Source organism: Aotus nancymaae, unplaced genomic scaffold, assembly GCF_030222135.1.
Source record: "Aotus nancymaae isolate 86718 unplaced genomic scaffold, 86718_ANA_hifiasm-v0.15.2.pri h1tg000033l, whole genome shotgun sequence".
Taxonomy (NCBI): Eukaryota; Metazoa; Chordata; class Mammalia; order Primates; family Aotidae; genus Aotus; species Aotus nancymaae.
In genome coordinates this window covers 8,532,318-8,556,242 of record NW_026988447.1, presented here as the reverse complement: position 1 = coordinate 8,556,242, position 23,925 = coordinate 8,532,318, and the positions used below count along the sequence as shown (strand labels likewise).

The 23,925-nt window shown below is 40.0% G+C and overlaps 1 protein-coding gene and 1 long non-coding RNA gene across 7 annotated transcripts in view; one reads left to right on the top strand and one right to left on the bottom strand.

Annotated features, from left to right (window-relative positions):
* The window catches only part of FNIP2 (folliculin interacting protein 2), a 144,223-nt gene that overhangs the window by 37,983 nt on the left and 82,315 nt on the right, over positions 1–23,925 (top strand). For 2 of the 5 annotated variants that reach the window (XM_012433849.2, XM_012433846.2), the window contains exon 1: positions 3,686–4,278. The exons of 1 other annotated variant lie outside the window; for it this stretch is intronic. In XM_012433849.2, the coding sequence (XP_012289272.2) occupies positions 4,103–4,278 (176 nt within the window). In that variant the 5' untranslated portion in view covers positions 3,686–4,102. Of the gene's footprint in view, positions 1–3,684; positions 4,279–4,338; positions 4,696–23,925 lie in introns of those variants that run through there. 2 more of the 5 variants (XM_064383783.1, XM_012433850.3) reach the window with 2 other exon arrangements.
* On the bottom strand, positions 4,293–23,625 carry LOC135277783 (uncharacterized). Of its 2 annotated transcripts, XR_010345356.1 has the most exons (4): positions 23,509–23,625; positions 18,868–19,019; positions 6,442–6,662; positions 4,293–4,758 (listed from the first exon to the last, which is right to left on the bottom strand). It is a non-coding gene; the product is annotated as an uncharacterized LOC135277783 (long non-coding RNA). The 2 variants fall into 2 exon arrangements; XR_010345355.1 differs by lacking the exon at positions 4,293–4,758 and having other exon boundaries at positions 5,167–6,662.

The following is a 23,925-nucleotide window of genomic DNA, read 5'->3' as shown; positions in this document are numbered from 1 at the left end:
CATTTGTTCTTGTGCAAGGAGAAGGCATTATGGAACCATGAGAGAGAATTACCCTAAGGGTCATTTGTGACGCTGTGGATCATAAACATCCACCACTCCCTCCCATCCTGTATTTATTTTTCCTTTTTTTCTCATTAAAGTAATGTGAATAGACAGAGAAATAGGGATTCTTTTTTTTTTCTTTCAAGACTGGACATGCTGAAAGGAGAAAGATTATTTACTGCAAGTCTCATTAAATAAGAATAATTAGAATGGACTTTTTAGGGAGCTGTATTATGTCTTAGATTTTTCTCCTTCAAGCTACATTTCTCAATTGTTGCTTTTGAGTTAATTTTTCATTACATATCATGACCATTGCTTTTCATCATGTGAAGAATGTGAGATCAAGGAATTACAGAAATGCATGAATACTTAACCTAGAAACTTTCATGACTTTAATTCTCCCATCTCTAAATCAGGCTTGGGAATGGGCTTTTTCTCAGATGTCAGATTCTGGATTGGAGGTGGGTCCTGCTAGCACTGCATCCAAAGGTTTTAGAGAGGAGTCGGGCCATCACAGGAGACAGTGTTGTGATTGATTAGAGATTTTGGCCACAGGGAAAAGAGGTTGGACTTGTCTTGAGTACTAGATACTTGCCTTTGATGATCTAAATGATACTGTGCTATTTATTGATTCTTAAACTTGGCACTCTTCTCTAGGACCACTTAGTACCTGGCATATGAGATTGGAAACAGTACAAGGAGCAGCTTTAACAAATTGAAGCAGTAGTCTCCCTTCCTTACGTATACCACATGGATTCATCATGCTTTCATACTTGTGTGGTCCTCCTTTCCAGTGTCTTGTAAAGTTCATCAGTATTGTGAAAGTAGCAATGGTGGCAGCAGCAGTTCCAGTCCACAACCTGGTGAACTGCGTGTGGAGTGTGGGAGTCTAGTCAGTGACGGCAGACGCTTTGTAAATGTGTAAACTTTGGATAACCCAAATTATTTTCTTAGCTTCTGGGCTGGGGCACTTTCAGGCTGCTTGGTACCAGGTGGCTGCCTACCCAAATTATTTTCTATGATACATGGATGAACCGTAGAAAGGAAATAGATAACTGGGCCATGTGTAGAGTTACAAATAGGGTTGATGATAAATTGTAATATGCAACGTATTTAATATTTAAGAGCAGAGCACCCAGCATGATAATGAATAACAGGTATGAATACCTCTATAAGTATATGATTCCATTTTAGGAAAGAGAAGATCAAGACAACAGGGAGATTGGATTGAGGAAGAGAATAGACTTTTAAGCATAAAAGATCTACACATACCTCCTCTTACTCCCTGAGTTGCCCTAATGTCTCAGAAGAATGGTTGTGATGATACAATTATGGATTTTCCGCTACTGAAGAAATTTCCGAGCTCCCATTTAAACACGAGGAAATTTGAAGTCATATAGAGGCATCCCTTTTTAAATCTAATAGTTGTGGTTTTGTTTTGCATTTCTGCTTTATTACATTTTATCAGATTTTGAACTGTGGAATTATGTCTTATTAAGCAGAGTATCAGAGGAGCTGGCATTTCACTTTTAAAAAAATCTAAAAATCTTTTCTGTTAAGATATGTTGTGATTGGAGTGATCACAAGATGTTAAAAGTCTCTATGGGAGCTTTTGCTGTAGGAGGGAAAGGGAGAAATGGAGTGTGAATGTACAGGCACTCTCCTGATCAGACATATGCATGCGACTATCAAGGAAGCACACTGCTTGTGCAGTTAGATTCATATCATAGTTTTGGGTTTTCGTTTTGTATTTTTGAGACAGAGTCTTGCTGTGTTGCCTAGGCTAGAGTGCAGTGGCGTGATCTCGGTTCACTGCAACCTCTGCCTCCCAAGTTCAAGCAATTCTCCTGCCTCAGACTCCTGAGTAACTGGACTACAGGCATGTACCACCACACCTGGCTAATGTTTTTGTATTTTTTTTTAGTAGAGATGGGGTTTCACCATGTTGGCCAGGCTGATCTCGAACTCCTGACCTCAAATGATCAGGAGTTGAGCAGCCACCTCAGCCTCCCAAAGTGCTAGGATTATCAGCGTGAGCCACCGCACCAAGCCCATATAATAGTTTTAATGCAAATATTTAGTGTTATTAAACCAATCAGAAAGTATCTGTTGGACATCTGCCGTAGATAAAACCTGCGTGAGGTACGAAAATGAATGTCAAGACCCAGGCTTACATGCAAAGAATTTATAATCTAGTGTATAAGAGAGATATTATACCTTATACACTTTTTTTTTTTTTTTTTTTTTTGAAACAGGGTCTCTCTCTGTTGTCCAGGCTTGAGTGCAGAGGTGTGGTCATAGCTAACTGTAGCCTTGAATTACTGAGCTCAACTGATCCCACCTCAGTTTCCTGAGTAGCTGGACTACAGGCACGTGCCACCACTCCTGGCTAATTTTCTCATTTTTTGTAGATAAGAGGTCTTGCTATGTTGCCCAGGCCAGTCTTTAAATCCTGCCTCAAGTAATTCTCTCACCTTGGCCTCTCAAAGCACTGCAATTATAAGCATTATCTACAGGTGTTTTTATAGTGCTTGCGTAAGTAATCTTTTAGTTCTCTGTTAAAAAGAGAAAGTGACTTTTAAGACAGTTTATGGGAAAAGAGAACTCATGATCATACTGTGGCCATGTCAGTTAACTTTTAAGCTCAAAATGTGTTCTTCTTGGAAAAAGGAATTTATTTTCTTTTTCTGGTTGTATCGCGATACTATCAATTTAGCATGTGCCACAGAGAATTCAAGTTGTCGTAGGTATGTTGCAATTTTTATTTCTCAGGAGAGAGTAAATTTCAGATATTTTTTGAAGGAGTTTTAAGGCTTATATACATATATACATAAGAATGTCATAAGAAGGCCATGCCATGGTGTTAGTTTTTGTCACACTTGTGGAGTGAAATGTATGGATACCATATATTAAAAATAATGGCAGAAACTGCAATTACTTTTGCACCAACCTAATACAAAGGTACATTTAAAAACTGCTGAAGCCAAAGGACCAGCCAAGAGTTTATCAGATTTTAGGGATCTATTAATGTTTTCTCCACCAAATTCCAGGACCAGGAAAAGGAAAAGAATTGGGGCAATCCCTTGTAGTTTTGTGTGTCAAGATTTGACCTGTATTCCAAGGATCTTGATTTTTATTTCTAATAAAAGAAAAATGTTTTCTTCATGAACCCACAGAATCATATTGATTCTGTAGAATTGTTCTCCTTTTTCAAATGAAGAATATTAGTGTCAGAAGTCAAAATTGAGCTGCTTTTGTCCTCAGTTTGAACTATCTTAGCTTGAATATGCCTAGAAATTCAATGCAGGAGTTTCAAGGGTATATGGCTGCTCCTCATCATTTTCTCCCCCTTGTATTAAAGCAAGGATATGTCGCTAATCTGCGTCCCACCACCCCATGTCATCTATACATTAAGTCCTACATTTGGCTGTTGTGGGTAACCATCCCTCGCTTGCTGTGGGTAGAATTTTGCAAGGTTGCAGAGTAAGACCTGTCAGCTGACACTGGCTCACATGAGAGCCATTAAGAGGGTGGTGTGGCCAATGTCAGAACAACCTTGCAGCTGAAGGCAAGTCACTGCATTGCCCAGAGCCATATGAATAGGTCTTGTGACCAATTAATTGACTACTACATAATCTCCAGCTAGGGAGCACAGATGGAGTGAGTCAGTCCAAGCTGCTCAACCTGTTAAGTGTCTTGTCTTTGCTAACTGGAGTATAAGCTTAGGAACAAAAGTAGGACTTGTCTACGTTTGTAATGGGATTGCAGACAGCATGTTTTACAATGTAATAGATGGATCTGACTTCCTAAATTATCGGCAGGGTTAATTTACGTAACAAATGAATGTTCCACCTTTTTTTTTTTTTTTAAGTTTTGAAAGGGGAAATTAGTACGCCGCTGCCAACTAGCTTTTCTCACATACTGTGTAGCAGTGTAATGATTGTTTAGAACTGCTGGTTACTACGGAATATTCCTCACATAACAAAGGAACTTCAGGATTTGTGTCCAAGTCCATGTTGGTGGTTGAGATAAATTGGAAGAACGTTAAACCGCTCAGGAGATGTGTGGCGGCACAGGGAAGACCACAAACCAGCCCGGGAGCTGGCAAGACTCAGCCAGATGTGTGAGTGATGCTGTTCCTGGTGTCGGGAAGATTTACAGGGCACTTTTATGCTCAAAGATTAAAAAACACGCTGGGGTAGACAGGAGCACTGACCACACGGAACTCAACAACAGGTTTGAAACTTTAGTTCTGTTTCAAAATCTCAGATAATTTTTTATTTAATTCACTGTGTACTAAGGAGATGGAGTTGTGTTGATCTGAAAGTTGTTGTTTCTTGTAAGTGCTTTTAAGTGGGAGAAATGGGGTTACTGGTGGGTGTGCAGAGACAAGTCCTTTCTCTTATAGAAAAGATGTAAGCATGGGTATTTTTTAGTGACTGTTGTGATTCCACTCCCCACCTGTTTTCTTCGTTTCATTACCTCTGCTGGAGCCAACTTGTAAGAAATGTTTACATCTTTGTCTCTTGAAGCTTGGATGATACTGTTCACAGTAACTATCAGGGAAAAAAGGTGCCACCTGAAGTACCAGCACAGTTAGTAGATGGGGCACAGGCCTGGGAGTTCTCACTTCATCGTCTGCATGGCAGGCAGGTGGATGTGCTTTTCCAGTTGGAGGCAGGGTGGTGGGGGAGACCCAGTCTTCCTCTGGAAAACCTTCTCCATGAGAAGGATGCATTATGAACAGCAAATTTTAATAATGGAATTTGTCTAAAAAGAATAACATACCTGCAATATTCTTTTTGGTTTATTATTAAGTCCACTTTGGAATAATTTCTTTGTTTTGTTATTAGTGGTACTTAATTGAAACACTATTTGTAAAGAATTTTATTGCATATCAGTAAAAACAAAAAACTCTTTTGAGAATTGCATTTCATTCCAAATTCTTCCATAGATAGTAAGGAGAGCCAAAAGTTAATGATTAGTGTAAAAGAGAGTTTATAAGTTCATTTAACCTGGGCATGGTGGCTCAACCCTGTAATCCAAACACTTTGGGAAAATGAGGTGGGAGGATCACTTGAGCCTAGGAGTTCAAGACCAGCCAGGGCAACATAGCAAGACCCCATCTCTACAAAAAAATAAAATAAAAATAATTAGCAGGTCATAGGGGCATGGAACTGTGGTGCCAGCCACTTGGGAAGCTGAGGTGGGAGATTGTTTGAGCCCAGGAGTTGTAGGCTGCAATAAATTGTGATTTCACCGCTGTACTGCAGCCTGGGCAACTGAGCAAGACCCTGTCTTTTAAAAATAAGAATTATAAATAAATTCACTTAAAATGTTTTTTTCTTACAGAAATTTTCTCAAAATTAACATGTCTCATCATCTGTTTATCCCATAAGTATGTTTCTTGGTTTGGTTAAAAATAATCAGAATGCAGCTTTTGTTCTGTAATCTTTGTCATTTTTTAAAATAGAAACTTAATAAAACAGGACAACAGAGTATGATCTCCATCTCAAAAAAAGAAAAAAGAAACTTAATAAAATGGGATGTAGTCCACCAAAGTGTAGGAGCACAGTAGATTGGAGAGTGAGAGAGAAGTGGGGAAGTTACTTTACAAGTGTTAGGTCACATGCTCTTCATTCAGTTAAAGAGATCTATTTGTAGAGGAGGAGGTAATGATATGGTACATTAGAAAAATAGCTAGAGTGTTCAGATAATAATTTCACTTTTATACTATCTGTTTTTATCTGTTTCTTATCAAGAAAGGGTGGCTGAGTGATAGGAGAGAGTAATGGAGTGACACTCAAGTTTATCTGAATCCTGATCGCTGAGCTCTGCTACCCAGGAGCCTCTAACCCTGGGCCAGTCTCCAGGTTTCTCTGAGTCTCACCCTCAACTGTTAAACTATGTAATTGACTCAGATTATTTTCAAAATTCTTTCTTCTTCTGAGATCTTAGATGTAGTAGGGTCTTCTGTATTCCCTATTTTTGTTATACCATACAATTCTGGATCCCCAGATAGCTATTTAGGATGAAAGGTAGGGAGTGATAGTCCATGTAAGAAAATAATATGCAGGGCCAATTTTTGGAAACCTCTAAAATTTTTTATTTGAACTGCTGCTTCTCGCCTTCAGTGTGCTTGCTATTCTTTGGTAAGATTTTAATCATTTTATTTAAGCTATGGTTTAAACTTGGACTTTTTCATACATATTATCCTCTCTCCTTGTTTTACCTTCCTTTAGATTTACTTCTCTAGTGCTGAGAATTTTTTTTAGCACTTTGTAAAACAATGGCATATATTTGTCAATTAATTGGAATTCATCTCTAGTCAAACAACATGGGCCAGTTTTCTGGTCTGCTTTCTCTTCTCCTTACTGTGATCTTGGAAACATTGCTTACTTGCAGCATTGTGCTTGGTTTCCAGAATTTCTTTAGGACTTAGGCCAACTTGAGGGTAGAAGTGAATTATTGACAGGTGCTTGCACTGAAGGACCTGGCTCCAGAGTGCTCACGAGTTATCTGTTTGTCCAAGTCATGTGACAGTCAGGTAGCTAGGACTTCCAATCCCTTCTTGTTCTTTGATATCTTTTTTTTTTTTCCTTCTCATGATTTTCCAGTAACTGAAAAGATGAAGAGAAAGATTCCACAATTACAGTAGAATTATGTTGTATATGTGATGATGGCCACAGTGTAAAACAGACAGAAACAATGCAGAAAGAAACATGTTGGTCATCTCATTGTGGCTCATGTAGCATGACACATTTCCAGATAGAAATTGTCCTCTGCATCTCCATTTCCATTCCCCCTAACCTCTATAAAGGTGGATGTTGGGGTTCAATTCATTTCATAAAATTCTAGAGTCAACAAAAAACTACAGAGTTTGATGAGAGGTATCTTAAATGGCTTGTAAGTAAAAATACCTTGCTGAAACTCCCTTCAAATCTGTGACTCTTGGCTGGGCATGGTGGCTCATGTCTGTAATACCAGCACTTTGGGAAGCCAAGGCAGGCGGATCACTTGAGGTCAGGAGTTCGAGACCAGCCTGACCAATATGGTAAAACCACATCTATACTAAAAATACCAAAATTAGCCAGGCATAGTGGCAGGCACCTTTAATCCCAGCTACTTGGGACACTGAGGCAGGAGAATCACTTGAATCCAGGAAGCGGAGGTTGCAGTGAACTGAGGTCATACCACCACACCCTAGCCTGGGCAACAGAGCAAGACTCCATCTCAGAAAAAAAGAAAATCTAGTGACTCTTAAATATGATGCCAGGTATATAGTATCATCTTCAAACAATTGCTTCTAATCCTCTTTCTTAAAATATTGACTATAGCAACTTTTGAGTTTTTGAAACTTTCCCAGCAAATTAGCAAACAATCCATAGGGCTGTTTATATGAGAAATCTGGGACTTGCCACACATATCTGTGGATCATTGTTGCTCTGGTGGCAAAAGAAAACTTGCCATGTCTTTAAAGTATACCCCTTGTACACTGAAGAGGAACTGAAACAGAGCACTTCAGAGTCAATTGTGCTTTACAGTTTCAGATCTTGAAATTTCGATTCAGAAGAAATTCTCTATACTGCTTTAGAATCACTAGGATAGAAGAAGCAGAAGGATTAATGAGTATAGCTATTCATTTTATGTACGTTTTAGATGAGGTAATTCTATTAAACAAGGGAAATCCTTAGACTGTCTGTGGTAGTTACTTAATAAGAAAGTAAGGACAGAAGAAACCTGGATGCATTTTCCCTTGGTGAGCTGCTTCACATAGATAAACTGACCATGATTTTATGACCACTCTTTATTTTTAGCAGTTGGGATTACTGACTAGGAAATATAAAAATAGTCACAGATTTAGAGAGAGATATGCTAAGGCAACCCACCAAAGAATTCTGAAGAGTATAATAAAAGGTCATTAAAAGAAAGTGTAATGCAGGCTTTGTAGGAGTGGAAAGAATGTTTCTCAGTGTGTGCTGTACCTAGAAACAATGTGAAAACCACTCTACCCTGATACTACTTAATAGAAAATGTAGCTGTTGGACAGGTCAAATGAAGTGGGTAGAGAAAAAAAACAAACTCTAGTCAGCTGATGGTCTTGTGCTTTGTGACAAACTTCATCGAGAGGTCATAAATGGTTGGGTGTGACTCTTTCTGATGCATTGGGTATTGCTGTCACACGTTCTTCCGCGCTTCCTGCATTCCTTCCTTTTTTACTTTTATGTACCATGAGAATTTTTCTTTGACTAGTTAGAATAGTTTATTTCTGCTGGCCGATGGTAGGGATTTTGAGATATGATTCCAGACCGATAAGAGTGAATGAGTCAAGGAATGCAGTGTCATGTCTGATTTAGGGTTCAAAAACATTTGTCTTTTCCCTCTGAGGATACATCACTTATGAGGAATAAATCAGCAATCTTAATAGAGGAGATTTTCATAGATGCTAACAACTGACATCAGCGTTTGTCTGGGTCATATTTGGATAAGTGTTGATGATATAGCAGAGTAAAGCACTTGTTATTAGTCACCATAGCGAACTGCATCCTGAATGACAGTGTTCCAGGCAGAAGATGAGGTTAATCCAGCTCTGGAGTCTGAGGGCCAGTCACTGATTGGGCAGCTTCTGAAGGCTTTTTTCCTCAAGTTCTGCTCAGCTCTGTGCTGAACTGGAATGCTGGCTGAACTGGTCCTCCAACATCCCTGGTTCTCCTGTTATGACTCCTGTGGTGAGTCAGGCTCTGGCTTAGCCTTATCCTTTTATTGTTATAGTGACAAAAGCTGAATAATTGCTGAACAGTGAGGTAGCAAGCCCTGGTGGGAATTGGCAAGAGCGATAACTTGTGACCCATCTAAGATTATAACTGTCAAAAGTCACCAAAGGGAATCCAGCCTGTGGGTTCTAAAAACACCAAGGTTCCTGGGAATTTTCTTTCCTTTTATGAGTTCCCACGGGGATATTTAGGTATCAGGTGTACATCCATCTGTCAGCCTTATGTCTTTAAGGGTTTAAGAAAGGTTTTTTAGGCCAGATGCGTTGGCTCATGCCTGTAATTCCAGCACTTTGGGAAGCCGAGCCAGGCGGATCATGAGGTCAGGAGATTGAGACCAACCTGATCAACATGATGAAACCCTGTCTCTACTAAAAATATAAAAATTAGCTGGGCATGGTGCCACGCACCTGTAATTCGAGCTACTTAGCAGGGTGAGGCAGGAGAATTGCTTGAACCCAGGAGGCCGAAGTTGCAGTGATTGTGCCACGGCACTCCAGCTTGGGCGACAGAACGAGACTCCATCACACACACACAAAAAAAGGTTTTTAAAAATACTACTTTAGGTTTTACAGAACAGATGTGAATGAAAATCCTTTTTTCTCACTATGCCATATCCTTTCACTTTCATGCCTCACCCTGTCCAAAGGCAAAAAAAGGAACTTAGTTGAGTTAAGCTGTTTTCCCACTTACTAATTTTCAGCTCTCTGGCATATGAGAAACTAGACTTAATACCAGATAAAATGGAAGGACCTTTGACATGGCGATCTTCTCTATCCTGATTTTATGATCTGAGGGTCTTCTCTGCCTTGAAATCACTGTTTTTGGGAACATCATCTCATAATTCTGTTTTTGTTTTCTAAAAAAGAAAGAAAGAAAGAAAGATGGTAGAATGGAATGGTGTTTCTTAAGCCTCAGCTTCAGATTCACTGAACCAGATTCCTGGAGGTAGAGCTTATGAAGCTTTGTTGATTTACACACACACACACACACACACACACACACACACACACACACACACACACACACACAGAGAGAGCTTCTGGGGTATTTCTAACGATGAGCCAAACAACTTGGGAACCAGTGGACAGCAGATGCTAATATTCTGATAATCTGTCAGTGATCCATAAGTCCCGAAGTTAGAGAAATGTAAAGACTCGGCCTTGGGTAATCAAGGGAGTCAGAACTAGCTCAGTGGTAATCCTTTTCCACGTGAGTGAACAAGCCATGTGGGTGTTTGAGGAAATACATTTTCAACAGAGGGAACAGGAAGTACAAAGATCTTAAGGCAGGAACATGCCTGGTGTGCATCCTAAAAATAAGGATATTGCCTCAGGGCAAAGATGATTTGGATTCAGAAAGTACATTATCCTTCGTGGGAATGTGAATGGGGTAGAGGTGTGCTGGTGGATGGTCTGGCAGCTGCATACTGTGATATGAGAGGCAGGCAGAGGTCACCTGCCCATAATATCTTTCCCACTGGCCCTGCTTGATGGCAAAAACTCCTATTATTAAATTCTCATTTCTTTGTATTTAAGCATTGTTCTCTATAGGCAGTCACTAATACCTCACTGTGAACTATTTTAGGGGAACATTCCCCTCCGTCAGTAGGAGCAAGAACACATGTGATGGTTGGATGCATTCTGTAGAGCAGTATGTGAGGACTGACCCTCCTTTTCCCAGCCAGGTGGATAGAACAAGGAGGAGACGGCCTGTAATTCTGCTGAGCAGAGACACTTGATAGCTACATCTGAAGCTCAAGTTGTATGTCCTTGGTTCCCATCTTTACAGGATATTCTGTAGCAGACTCTAACAGACAAAAATTATCTTCAGAAAATAATCCTGTCACAAATTTTTAAACTATTACTTATTCCTGAAAGTTAATAGATTTTTAAAGTTCCTTTGACAACAGAAATTAAAATAATTTTTTTCCTTTTAAATATTTTTTAGAGCAATTTTAGGTTCACAGCAAAATTGAGCAGCAATTACAGAATTCCCATATATACCTTGCCCCCACAGTATCACCATCCCATACCACAGTGATATATGTGTTACCACTGAGGAATCTGTATTGACACATCATTGTCACCCAAAGTCCATAGTTGGCATTAGGGTTCATTCTTAGTGTTGTATATTCTATAGCTTTTGACAAAAGTATAATGACATACATCCACTATTCATATTAGATAGTTTCACTGCCTTAGAAATCCTCTGCACCTCGCCTATTTATCCCTCCGTCTCCTCTAACCCCAGGCAACCACTTGTCTTTTTACTGTCTCCATAGTTTTTAATGTCTCCATAGTTTTTAATGTCATTTGATTAGAATCATACAGTATGTAGCCTTTTCAGATTGGCTTCTTTCAGGTAGAAATATACATTCAAGGTCTCTTCATGTCTCTTCATAACTTGATAGTTTATTTCTTTTTTAGCACTGAATAATATTCCACTGACGGTCTCTTTGCATACTGAAGGACATCTTGGTTGCTTCCACGTTTTGGCAATTACGAATCAAGCTCCTGTACATAGCTGCAGGCTTTTCAACTCATTTGGATAAATAACAAGGAGTCCCATTGCTGGATTGTAAGGTAGAAGTATGTTTACATTCATAAGAAACTGCCAAACTCTTCCAAAACAATAGCACCGCCACCAGTGGACGAGAGTTTCTGTTGCTCCACATCCTCACTAGCATTTGGCATTGTCAGTGTTCCGGACTTTGGCCATTCTAATAGGCATGTAGTAGTATCTCTTGTTGCCTAAATTTGTGTTTCTCTAATGACAATGTGGATCAACTTTTCATATGCTTATTTGCCATTTATATTATCTTTGGTGAGGTGTCTATTCAGATCTTTTGCCATTTTTTCATCAGGTTTTATTTCCTGCTGAGTTTTAAGTGTTCTTTATTTTGGATAAAATAGTTGTTTATCAGATATATTTTTTGTGACTATTTTGTCTCACTCTGTGGCTTGTCTTCTCATTCCCCTGATAGTGTCTTTCTCAGAGCAGAAGTTTTTAATTTTAACAAAGTCCAGCTTCTCAATAGTTTCTTTCATATACCACAGCTTTCATGTTGTATCTAAAAATCCTTCGCCGTGCCCAAGGTCATCTATATTTTCTCCTGTGTTATCTTCTGTGAGTTTTGTAGTTTTGCTTTTTACACTTAGGTTAGTAAGCCATTTGGGGTTTATTTTTGTGAAAGATGTAAGGTCTATGTTGAGATTCTTTATTTATTTATTTTTTTGCACCTGGATGTCCAGATACTCCAGCACCATTTGTTGGAAAGACTGTCTTTGCTCCACTGTATTACTGTTGCTCCTTTGTCAAATGTTGGTCGATTTATATTTATGTGGATTTTTTCCTGAACTCTCTATTCTGTTCCATTGACCAGTTTCCCTATTCTTTTGTCAATCCCACACTTTCTCCTCTTTCTCTTCCTCCTCTTCCTTCTTTCTTCTTCTTTTTTTTTTAAGGTCAGAAATTTGTATATTAGTTTGATCTTGGTGCTTTTTTTTTTATTGCATTTTAGGTTTTGGGGTACATGTGAAGAACATGCAAGATTGTTGCATAGGTACACACATGGCAGTGTGATTTGCTGCCTTCCTCCCCATCACATATATCTGGCATTTCTCCCCATGCTATCTCTCCCCAACTCCCCACCCACCACTGTCCCTCCCCTATTTCCCCCCAACAGACCCCAGTGTGTGATGCTTCCCTCCCTGTGTCCATGTGTTCTCATTGTTCAACACCCACCTATGAGTGAGAACATACGGTATTTGATTTTCTGTTCTTGTGTCAGTTTGCTGAGAATGATGGTTTCCAGGTTCATCCATGTCCCTACGAAGGACACGAACTCATCGTTTTTGATGGCTGCATAGTATTCCATGGTGTATATGTGCGACATTTTCCCTGTCCAGTCTATCATCGATGGGCATTTGGGTTGGTTCCAGGTCTTTGCTGTTGTAAACTGTGCTGCAATGAACATTTGTGTGCATGTGTCCTTGTAGTAGAATGATGTATAATCCTTTGGATATAAAGCCAGTAATGGGATTGCTGGGTCAAATGGAATTTCTATTTCTAGGTCTTTGAGGAATCACCACACTGTCTTCCACAATGGTTGAACTAATTTACACTCCCACCAACAGTGTAAAAGTGTTCCTATTTCTCCACATCCTCTCCAGCATCTGTTGTCTCCAGATTTTTTCATGATCACCATTCTAACTGGCGTGAGATGGTATCTCAATGTAGTTTTGATTTGCATTTCTCTAATGACCAGTGATGATGAGCATTTTTGCATATGTTTGTTGGCCTCATGTATGTCTTCTTTTGTAAAGTGTCTGTTCATATTCTTCACTCACTTTTGAATGGGCTTGTTTGTTTTTTCTTGTAAATCTGTTTTAGTTCTTTGTAGATTCTGGATATCAGCCCTTTGTCAGATGGGTAGACTGCAAACATTTTTTCCCATTCTGTTGGCTGCCAATTCATTCTAATGACTGTTTCTTTTGCTATGCAGAAGCTGTAGAGTTAAATTAGGTCCCATTTGTCTATTTTGGCTTTTGTTGCCAATGCTTTGGGTGTTTTGGTCATAAAGTTCTTGCCTACGCCTATGTCCTAAATGGTTTTGCCTAGATTTTCTTCTAGGGTTTTTATGGTATTAGGTCTTATGTTTAAGTCTTTAATCCACCTGGAGTTAATTTTAGTGTAAGGTGTCAGGAAGGGGTCCAGTTTCTGCTTTCTGCACATGGCTAGCCAGTTTTCCCAACACCGTTTATTAAACAGGGAATCCTTTCCCCATTGCTTGTTTTTGTCAGGTTTGTCAAAGATTGGATGGTTGTAGATTTGTGGTGTTGCCTCCGAGGCCTCTGTTCTGTTCCACTGGTCTATTATCTCTGTTTTGGTACCAGTACCATGCTGTTTTGCTTACTGTAGCCTTGTAGTAGAGTTTGAAGTCCAGTAGTGTGATGACTCCTGCTTTGTTCTTTTTGCTTAGAATTGACTTGGCTATGCAGGCTCTCTTTTGGTTCCATATGAAGTTTAAGGTGGTTTTTTCGAGTTCTATGAAGAAGGTCATTGGTAGCTTCATGGGGATAGAATAGAATCTGTAATTTACTTTGGGCAGTATGGCCATTTTCACGATATTGATTCTTCCTAACCATGAACATGGAATGTTTCTTCATCTGTTTGTGTCCTCTCTTATTTCGTTAAGCAGCGGTTTGTAGTTCTCCTTGAAGAGGTCCTTTACATTCTTTGTTAGTTGTATTCCTAGGTATTATATTCTCTTTGCAGCAATTGTGAATGGCAGATCGTTCTTGATTTGGCTCTCTTTAAGTCTCTTATTGGTATATAGGAATGCTTGTGATTTTTGCACATTGATTTTGTATCCTGAGACGTTGCTGAAGTTGCTTATCAGTTTCAGGAGATTTTGGGCTGAGACGATGGGGTCTTCTAGATATACAATCATGTCATCTGCAAATAGAGACAATTTGACTTCCTCCTTTCCTATTTGAATATCCTTTATTTCTTTTTCTTGCCTGATTGCTCTGGCTAGAACTTCCAGTACTATATTGAATAGGAGTGGTGAGAGAGGGCATCCTTGTCTAGTGCCTGATTTCAAAGGGAATGCTTCCAGTTTTTGCCCATTCAGTATGATATTGGCTGTTGGCTTGTCGTAAATAACTTTTATTATTTTGAGATATGTTCCATCAATACCTAGTTTATTGGGGCTTTTTTTTTTTTTTAGCATGAAGCGCTGTTGAATTTTGTCAAAGGCCTTCTCTGCATCTATTGAGATAATCACATGGTTTTTGTCTGTGGTTCTGTTTATGTGGTGAATTACGTTTATAGACTTGCGTATGTTGAACCAGCCTTGCATCCCTCAGATGAAGCCTACTTGATCATGGTGGATAAGCTTTTTGATGTGCTGTTGCAATCGGTTTGCCAGTGTTTTATTGAAGATTTTTGCATCTATGTTCATCATGGATATTGGCCTGAAGTTTTTTTTTTCTTGCTGAGTCTCTGCCAGGTTTTGGTATTAGGATGATGTTGGTCTCATAAAATGATTTGGGAAGGATTCCCTCTTTTTGGATTGTTTGGAATAGTTTCAGAAGGAGTGATACCAGCTCCTCATTTTATGTCTGGTAGAATTCCGCTGTGAACCCATCTGGACCTGGGCTTTTTTTGGGTGGTAGGCTTTTAATTGCTGCTTCAATTTCTGCCCTTGTTATTAGTCTATTCAGGGTTTCAACTTCTTCCTGGTTTAGGCTTGGGAGGATGCAGGTGTCTAGGAATTTATCCATTTCTTCCAGGTTTACTAGTTTTTGTGCATGGAGTTGTTTGTAATAATCTCTGATGATGGCTTATATTTATGTGGAATCTTTGGTGATATCCCCTTTATCGTTTTTTATTGCATCTATTTGATTATTCTGTCTTTTCTTTTTTTTTTTTTTAAATCTGGCTAGTGGTCTGTCTATTTTGTTGATCTTTTCAAAAAACCAGCTCCTGGATATATTGATTTTTTGAAGGGTTTTTTGTGTCTCTATCTCCTTCAGTTCTGCTCTGATCTTAGTTATTTCTTGTCTTCTGCTAAGTTTTGAGTTTTTTTGATCTTGCTCCTCTAGCTCTTTCAATTTCGATGGTAGGGTGTCGATTTTAGACCTCTCCTTGCTTCTCATGTGGGCACTTATTGCTATATATTTTCCTCTAGAGACTGCTTTAAATGTGTCCCAGAGATTCTGGTATGTTGTGTGTTCGTTCTCATTGGTTTTGAAGAACATGTTTATTTCTGCCTTCATTTCATTGTTTATCCAGTCAACATTCAAGAGCCAGTTGTTCAGTTTCCATGAAGCTGTGTGGTTCTGAGTTAGTTTCTGAATTCTGAATTCTAACTTGATTGCACTGTGGTCTGAGAGACTGTTTGTTATGATTTCCGTCTTTTGCTTTTGCTGAGGAGTGATTTACTTCCAATTATGTGGTCAATTTTAGAGTAGGTGTGATGTGGTGCTGAGAAGAATGTATCTTCTGTGGATTTGGGGTGGAGAGTTCTGTAAATGTCTATTAGGTTTGCTTGGTCCAGGTTTGAGTTCAAGTCCTGGATATCCTTGTTAATTTTCTCACTAGTTGATCTGTCTAATATTGACAATGGGGTGTTAAAGTCTCCAACTATTATTGTGTGGGAGTTTAAGTCTCTTTGTAAGTCGTTAAGAACTTGCTTTATGTATCTGGGTGCTCCTGTATTGGGTGCATATATATTTAGGATCGTTAGCTCTTCTTGTTGCATTGATCCTTTTACCATTATGTAATGTCCTTCTTTGTCTCTTTTGATCTTTGTTGGTTTAAAGTCTATTTTATCTGAGATGAGAATTGCAACCCCTGCTTTTTTTTTTTTTTTTTTGCTCTCCATTTGCTTGGTAAATCTTCCTCATCCCTTTATTTTGAGCCTTTGTGTATCCTTGCATGTGAGATGGGTTTCCTGGATACAGCATATCGATGGGTTTTGGCTTTTTATACAATTTGCCAGTCTATGTCTTTTGATTGGGGTATTTAGCCCATTTACATTTAGGGTTAATGTGATTATGTGTGAATCTGATCCTGCCATTTTGATGCTAGCCGGCTGTTTTGCCCGTTAGTTGATGCAGATTCTTCATTGTGTTGATGCTCTTTACCATTTGGTATGTTTTTGGAGTAGCTGGTACTGGTTGTTCCTCTCTATGTTTAGTGCCTCTTTGAGGAGCTCTTGTAAAGCAGGCCTGGTGGTGATGAAATCTCTGAGTACTTGCTTGTTCACAAAGGATTTTATTTTTCCTTCACTTATGAACCTTAGTTTGGCTGGATATGAAATTCTGGGTTGAAAGTTCTTGTCTTTACGGATGTTGAATATTGGCCCCCACTCTCTTCTGGCTTGTAGGGTTTCTGCTGAGAGATCTGCAGTGAGTCTGATGGGCTTCCCTTTGTGGGTAACCCGACCTTTCTCTCTGGCTGCCCTTAGCATTTTCTCCTTCATTTCAACCCTGGTGAATCTGACGATTATGTGCCTTGGGGTTGCTCTTCTTGAGGAATATCTTTGTGGTGTTCTCTGTATTTCCTGGACTTGAATATTGGCCTGCCTTGCTAGGTTGGGGAAGTTTTCCTGGATAATATCCTGAAGAGTATTTTCCAGCTTGGATTCATTCTCTTCGTCACATTCAGGTACACCTATCAAATGTAGATTAGGTCTTTTCACATAGTCCCATATTTCTTGGAGACTTTGTTCATTCCTTTTTACCCTTTTTTCTCTAATCTTGCCTTCTTGTTTTATTTCATTGAGTTGATCTTTGACCTCTGATATCCTTTCTTCTGCTTGGTCAATTCGGCTGTTGAAACTTGTGTATGATTCACGAAGTTCTCGTGTTGTGTTTTTCAGCTCCATCAATTCACTTATATTCCTCTCTAAGTTGTTTATTCTCGTTTCATCAAATCTTTTTTCAAGGTTTTTAGTTTCTTCTTTGCATTGGGTTAGAACATGTTCTTTTAGCTCACAGAAGTTTCTTATTACCTACCTTCTGAAGCCTGATTCTGTCAATTCATCACACTCATTGTCCATCCAGCCTTGTTCCCTTGCTGGTGAGGAGTTGTGATCCCTTGTAGGAGGAGAGGCGTTCTGTTTTCGGGTGTTTTCATCCTTTTTGTGCTGGTTTGTTCCCATCTTTGCAGTTTTAACCACCTGTCGTCTTTGTAGTTGTTGACTTTCTGATTGGGTCTCTGAGTGGACATCCAGTTTGTTGATGATTGTTATTTCTTTCTGTTTCTCAGTTTTCCTTCTCACAGGCCCCTCTGCTGTAGCACTGCTGAGGTCCACTCCATGCCCTGCTTGCCTGTGGATCACCTGCAGTGGCTGCAGAAGAGTAAGGGTTGCTGCCAGTTTCTTCTTCTGCTCTCTTTGTCCCAGAAGGATACCCGCCAGATGTCAGTCCGATCTCTCCTTTATGAGGTGACTCTTTGGATATACGGGGGTCAGGGAGCTGCTTGAGGAGACAGTCTGTCATTTATAGGAGCTCAAGTGCTGAGCCGTGAGCTCTGTTGTTCATTCAGAGCTGCTGGGCAGGTACATTTAAGTCTGCTGCAGCAGAACTCATAAACCCCTCCTTTTTTTTCCCCCAGGTGCTCTGTCCCGGGGAGTTAGGGCTTTATTTATGAGTTTCTGTTGTGTTGCTGCCTTTTTTCAGGGCTGTCCCGTCCAGCGAGGAGGCAGCCTAGTCACTGTCTGCCTGCTGAGGCTTTGCTGCTGCTGTGGGCTCCACCCAGCTGCCGTGTGAACTTCCCTGCTGTCCTGTTTATATGGGTATATTTAGAACTGGCTTGGCAATGGCGGCTCACCTCTATAATGGCAGACTCTCTCTGTAATGGCCGGCTGCCTTGGCAATGGTGGGCTGCCTCAGCAGTGGCAAACTACCTCCGTAGTGGTGGACTGCCTCAGTAATGGCGGACACCCCTCCCCGACAGAGCTGGACCATCCTGAGTTCAGCTGTGCTTGCTGTGAATCTCTCAATCCAAAGTGTTTCTGATTGCTGTTTTTTTGTGGGAGTGGGAGCAGCTGAGCCTGATCACCTGGCTCCCTGCCTCAGAGCCATTTTTTTTTTTTTTTTTTTTTTAGTTGAATGGTCGACTGTCTCCCAGATGTTCCAGTTGCCTGTTGAAAACGTTCCAGGATCTGTGTGATTTCCTGTGCGGCGACCCACTGCCACAACTGAAAGAGCCGCGCTGAAATTCGTGGCGCTTTTTTTCCCGGGAATCTCCTGGCCTGGCTCCCTGTTTCAGTCCCCTTTTTAATCAGATGAATGGGAGACTCTGCCTTCCCAGAGCTCCAATCGCCAGCTAAAACGGTGCCCAGACCCGTGTATTTTGTACAGAGAACCACCGCGCTGGGGTGCCGGCAAAACAGTCACGCCGGCAAAAACAGCCCTGCCGGCCAAAACAGCTGTGCCAGCCAAACCAGCTGTGCTGGCAACCCGTGGGGCTCCTCTGCCTGGGAATCTCCTGGTCTGTGGGTAATAAAAATCTGTCTGGAAATGCAGCGTCCACTTACCCTCCACACTTTCACTGGGAGCTGCAATCCTGAGCTGCTCCTAATTGGCCATCTTGGATCCCTCTTTCTTCTTCTTTTAAGAGATGGGGCCTCACTCTGCCCAAGCTGGAGTGCAGGTTTTTACATCTCAGAAGGACATGCAGAGGAAGGTCCTAGAAGGAAGAGAATGTTACCCTAACTTGTTTGCTACTGGTATCAAGGTGCTAGTATAGTAGACTTGGATGAACACAGAATCTGGAGTCAGGAGACATTGATTTTAGTCTGACTTAGCCAGTTACTGGCCATAACCTTGTTAAAGTTTATAGAATACATTATACAATACAGACTCTCACAGGACATTTGAGAAGGTCAGCTCAGGTGAATTCTGTAGAAGTGTTTGGTAAACTCTAAAATGTTAGGCAATTATTTGTGCATGTGCTGTGTAGTTCTGATCAGCAGCCTTCGCCTGCCTACATCGAAACACCAGACCTTCTGGAATTGTTGTCTCTAGGCTCTGTGAGAATTATGCAGCAAAAAAGGCAGTTATTTAATATGATGGAAGTCCATCTGATACACCACTAGAACAGCAATCACAAACTGAAAGCCATAGATTAAGAATTTAATAAATGAGAAGAGGGATTGCTTTTTTTATATATTTTAATTTTTTTTTGAGACAGAGTCTTGCTCTGCCACCCAGGTTGGAGGTCAGTGGCATGATCTCGACTCACTGCAACCTCAGCCTCCTGGGTTCAAGCAGTTCTCCTGCCTCAGCCTCCCAGAGGGATTGCCTTTTTAGAGAGAAACTTTCTCCTGTCCTTGGAAGAGGGAGGGAACGAAGAAGGACAGGAAAATGTAGTGTATGAGTGCCGAGAAGAAAGCTCAACAAATGCCATTGTCCAGGCCAAACTACATATTTGAAAACTGAATCTGAATGCTTAGAATTCATTAAGGTGGTTTCCCTGTAGGAGTTCACCCACTGCCTCATGCTTCAGCTACCAAGAAGCCTCTTAAAGGAAACCGTAATTAAGGGTTTGCTTTAAAGCAATAATAGATTCTTGGGATTAAAATAAAATAGGGTGTTCTTGTTGTAGTCCTCATCTTTGTTGTTTTTCCTTTTTCAAGACATAATACAATCACACAGCTTAATATTCAAAAGACACAAAATTGTGGTGCATGTTTAGAGCACACTTCCAGTGTGCCTGGCTCTGTGTTAAGTGCTTTACATTTGATCACCAAAGCAGCACTTAGAAGGTTGGTACTATTATATTATCTCCATTTTGCAGTTAAGGCTATTAAGGAACAAAGAAGTAAGGTAACTCACCAAAGTTATATCGCTGGGAAGAGGCAGAGGTAGGACCTGGGCCCAGGATGCCTGGGTCCAGTCTACACTCCTTCTTACTATGCTGTTTTGATGGATGTGTATTACATAGTGTAGAAAAAGCCTTTCCCTTTGCTCTGTAAAGAATGTAGAATGAAAAGCCTTTTTCTTTCTTTTTTATCCAGTAATCCAGCTTTCTACTCCAGAGACAACTAGTATTACCAATTCATTGTATATCTTTTAGAGACAGTCTATACATGTATAATAAAACCCAGAGTTCCCCACCCCCAGTTTTTCCTTTTTCTAGACTTATGGTAGCATTCTATACGCAGTGTTTTGTTGGAAGGTTTAAGGGATACCATGTAGTAGTAATGTAGGTTAATTCATTAAGATTGCTTTACTTTTAGTATCTGGCTGGGATCATCTATTCTAAATTACACTGTGCACATTTAATAGATAACTTGGGATTACAATGTGTTAGAATTGGAAGCACCAGACTTTTAGGCATAATTTTAGTTGCACCCCATTTCCTATTTTTTCTTTTTCCTTTTTTCAGACAGAGTCTCACTTTGTTGCCCAGGCTGGAGTACAGCTGTGTGATCTCAGCTCACTGCAACCCCCACCTCCCATGTCTAAGCGATTCTTGTGTCTTAGCCTCCTGAGTAGCTGTGATCAAGGCACCCACCACCACACCTGGCTACTTTTCATATTTTTACTAGAGATGGAGTTTCACCACATTAGCCAGGCTGGTCTCAAACTCCTGGCCTCAAGTGATCCATGTGCCTCAGCCTCCAAAGTGCTAGGATTACAAGTGTGAGCCACCTCACCTGGCCCCAACCCATCCTTTTAGAGAGGAGGAGACATTGGATTAAGAGGTGAAGGAGTGACTGAGATCAGACTGTGGGACCCTGCCTCCAGCCTAGGCAATTGGACATCCAGTACAGTGCTCTGCTGTTTTGTCTGTGCTGTGTGGCCTCAGGGCAGTGGAATGTGGGTAGTGGTGCTGTACGTGCCACATACAAACTTTACCTCTTTAAGAGTTTTACTTGATGTGGTCCTGAACTCAGAAAGGAAGGAAGAAATTCTGTCTTTTCCTCTCTGTACTTTGTAGTTCCCTGTTTATGGCACCCAAATCTTAGACTGTATTGTGACAGATACGATAATGTTTTGTCACTGCTGTGTGAACACATTTAAAGACTTATGTGGTTTTAACTTGTGACCTTTGCTACCATTTATGCATTGTTTTATTGGCAGGTAGGGGGAAAACAAGCTTAGAAGTACGAACAACCTACTTACACATAAACTTTTGGCTGTCATTTTTGTTAGAGATCAGTTGTATTCAGGAAAATGTAGGGAACCTGAAAGTTATTTATTCCAGTCTTTTGTCCTTTTCTCAGACATGGTAATCACTAAATTAATCAACCATCCTTTATCCTGTAATTCCAAAATCCTAAAATTTCTGGAAAATCTTTTGGAATTGATCTGAGCTGTTGTGAGGCTGTTTATAGTGTCTGTCTAATCCACTTTGCATAAATATTCATAACTTGGGCTGGTGAAATATTAATTTGATTTGGGGGTCTGATATCTCAGTCCCTGGAAGAGGTATTATGTAATATGTAATGTAGCATCTTTCTGATTTCTAAAAAACATTCTGAATTCTGAAATATCTAGCCCCAAGGCACTCAGTTAAGGAATTGTGTATCTGAGATCTTTGAAGTATGCTTTACAGTTTTAAAAGTGCTTTCATAACTTATTCTCTGTTTTTCGTGAACAATCTTGTGAGGTAGATAAGGCAGATGCATTTTGGGAAAGCTCAGCGCTAGGGTTGGAGTGTTTCTAAAATCATCTGGGTTGAATGCAGTAGAGCTAGAGTTAGAAGCTCAGTTGACCCTGGTGAATCCTAATCCATGTCACAAGCATCATGTCCTCTGTGACTCACATCCATCCCTCACTCAACTATGTGGACTTGACCTTTTTATCCTTTAGAGTCCCCATAAGTCCCTGTAGATATTTATCTCGGTAGAACCTCAGTTGACCCTGGTGAATCCTAATCCATGTCACAAGCATCATGTCCTCTGTGACTCACATCCATCCCTCACTCAACTATGTGGACTTGACCTCTTTATCCTTTAGAGTCCCCATAAGTCCCTGTAGGTATTTATCTCGGTACCTGTAACAGTATAGTTAACTTAGTATTTATATGTTGGCCTTTCCATTCCCAGTTGTAAGCATATTGAGGTAAAGACTGGATCTAGTTAATTTCTGTTCCTGGTACCTTTCACAGTGCCTGTGTGAAGCCACACACTCAGTGTGCAGAAGGAATGAACTCAGAAGTATGGTTTTATGTTACAGTGCTCCTGCCATGCCATTGCTGCTGATTAAACATATTTACTCTTTCATTCCACATTTTCCTTTACAAAAAGAATAAAGGATTTACATATCACCTACTTTCTTAAAGATGGAAGAATTGCAACCAACATGCAGTATAGCTGTGTGTTGGTAATATAACAATGGACTACATTTAATTGGAATTGTTTGTAAATTAATATTAATATCTTTAGGTTAGCAATATATATTAAAGCTTCTGATGAGAACTGGAATTTTTAAGTGCTTTTTACTATACTTCTGATCACAGGACAGCAACTCAGTGGTGAGTTTTTATGCAGTTCCTCTGAAATTGCACTGGGCAATTCACACAGCTAAGGCTGTATAAGTGCAAAATAGGGGAAGAAAGGAGAGCCAATGCAGTCTTCCTGAGAGTACTAACATGCCAAAAGATAAATGAATTCCAAATCTGTTACTGCCATCTATTTACATAATTTTTTTTCTTGAAATAAACAGCTTGTTACTGGGTGGGAAATGTGTATTTTGTGCTGACAGCATGAACTTTCATTGCCACATCAAACTTAATTTTCCCTTTTCTTCCACCCCCAGTCTTCGTTTATTTTCGGGGTGTAGCCCTTTGGGTTTTCCCACTCTTCTTGAGCAAACTGTTTGAGAGATTTCTGTTTGTACTTAGAAACTTTTCTTTTTCTTTCTTTCTTTTTTTTTAAGAAAGTAAGGAAATCATGGAGGTTGGTAGAAAAAAAAGAGTATAGAATAGGGTTGAAGAGTGGTTGGAAAATGTCACAGAGTGCATTTCGTAGGGGCAGGGTTATGGTTTGCTCACTGCTGTATCTCAGAATGCTTGCCAAGTAGTGGGCAGGCAGGAACTGCTGGTTAAATAGATAGTATTTTTGTCAGTTTTTGTTGTGATCATTATTGTTTGCCTTTGTTTTGTTTCGTTTTACCTTTTCTTGGACCAGTGAAAGTTTTCTATCGTTCCTGAAGGTTTAAATACTTACCTTCTTGGATCACAAGACTGTTCTTTAAACTCTTTATGTAAACTTATTTTTGACTGTATAAGGTAGTTTCCTTGTGTGAGAGCAAGAGGAAAAACTGTTGCTTTTTCAACATGGGGATACCCATGATCACTTCTCTGATTCCTGTAAAAGTTCAAGAGAAGAATCAACACCCACACTAGAACTGGTCTTGAAGGCTATAGCAAATCACCCTGCAGCACGTTATACAACTACTGCTCTTTTCCTTATTGGCCATGACTCCTTGAAACCCTGGATTTATAAGTCACTATCTCTGCATTTGTCCTGAAAATGGTCTTCTCAAACCACTTTAGTTCTCCTCCTAAAACACAGGTCAGATCATGTCATTCTCTTTCTGGAAATCTTAGAATTGGCATACCACAGCTTGCAGAGCAACAGATG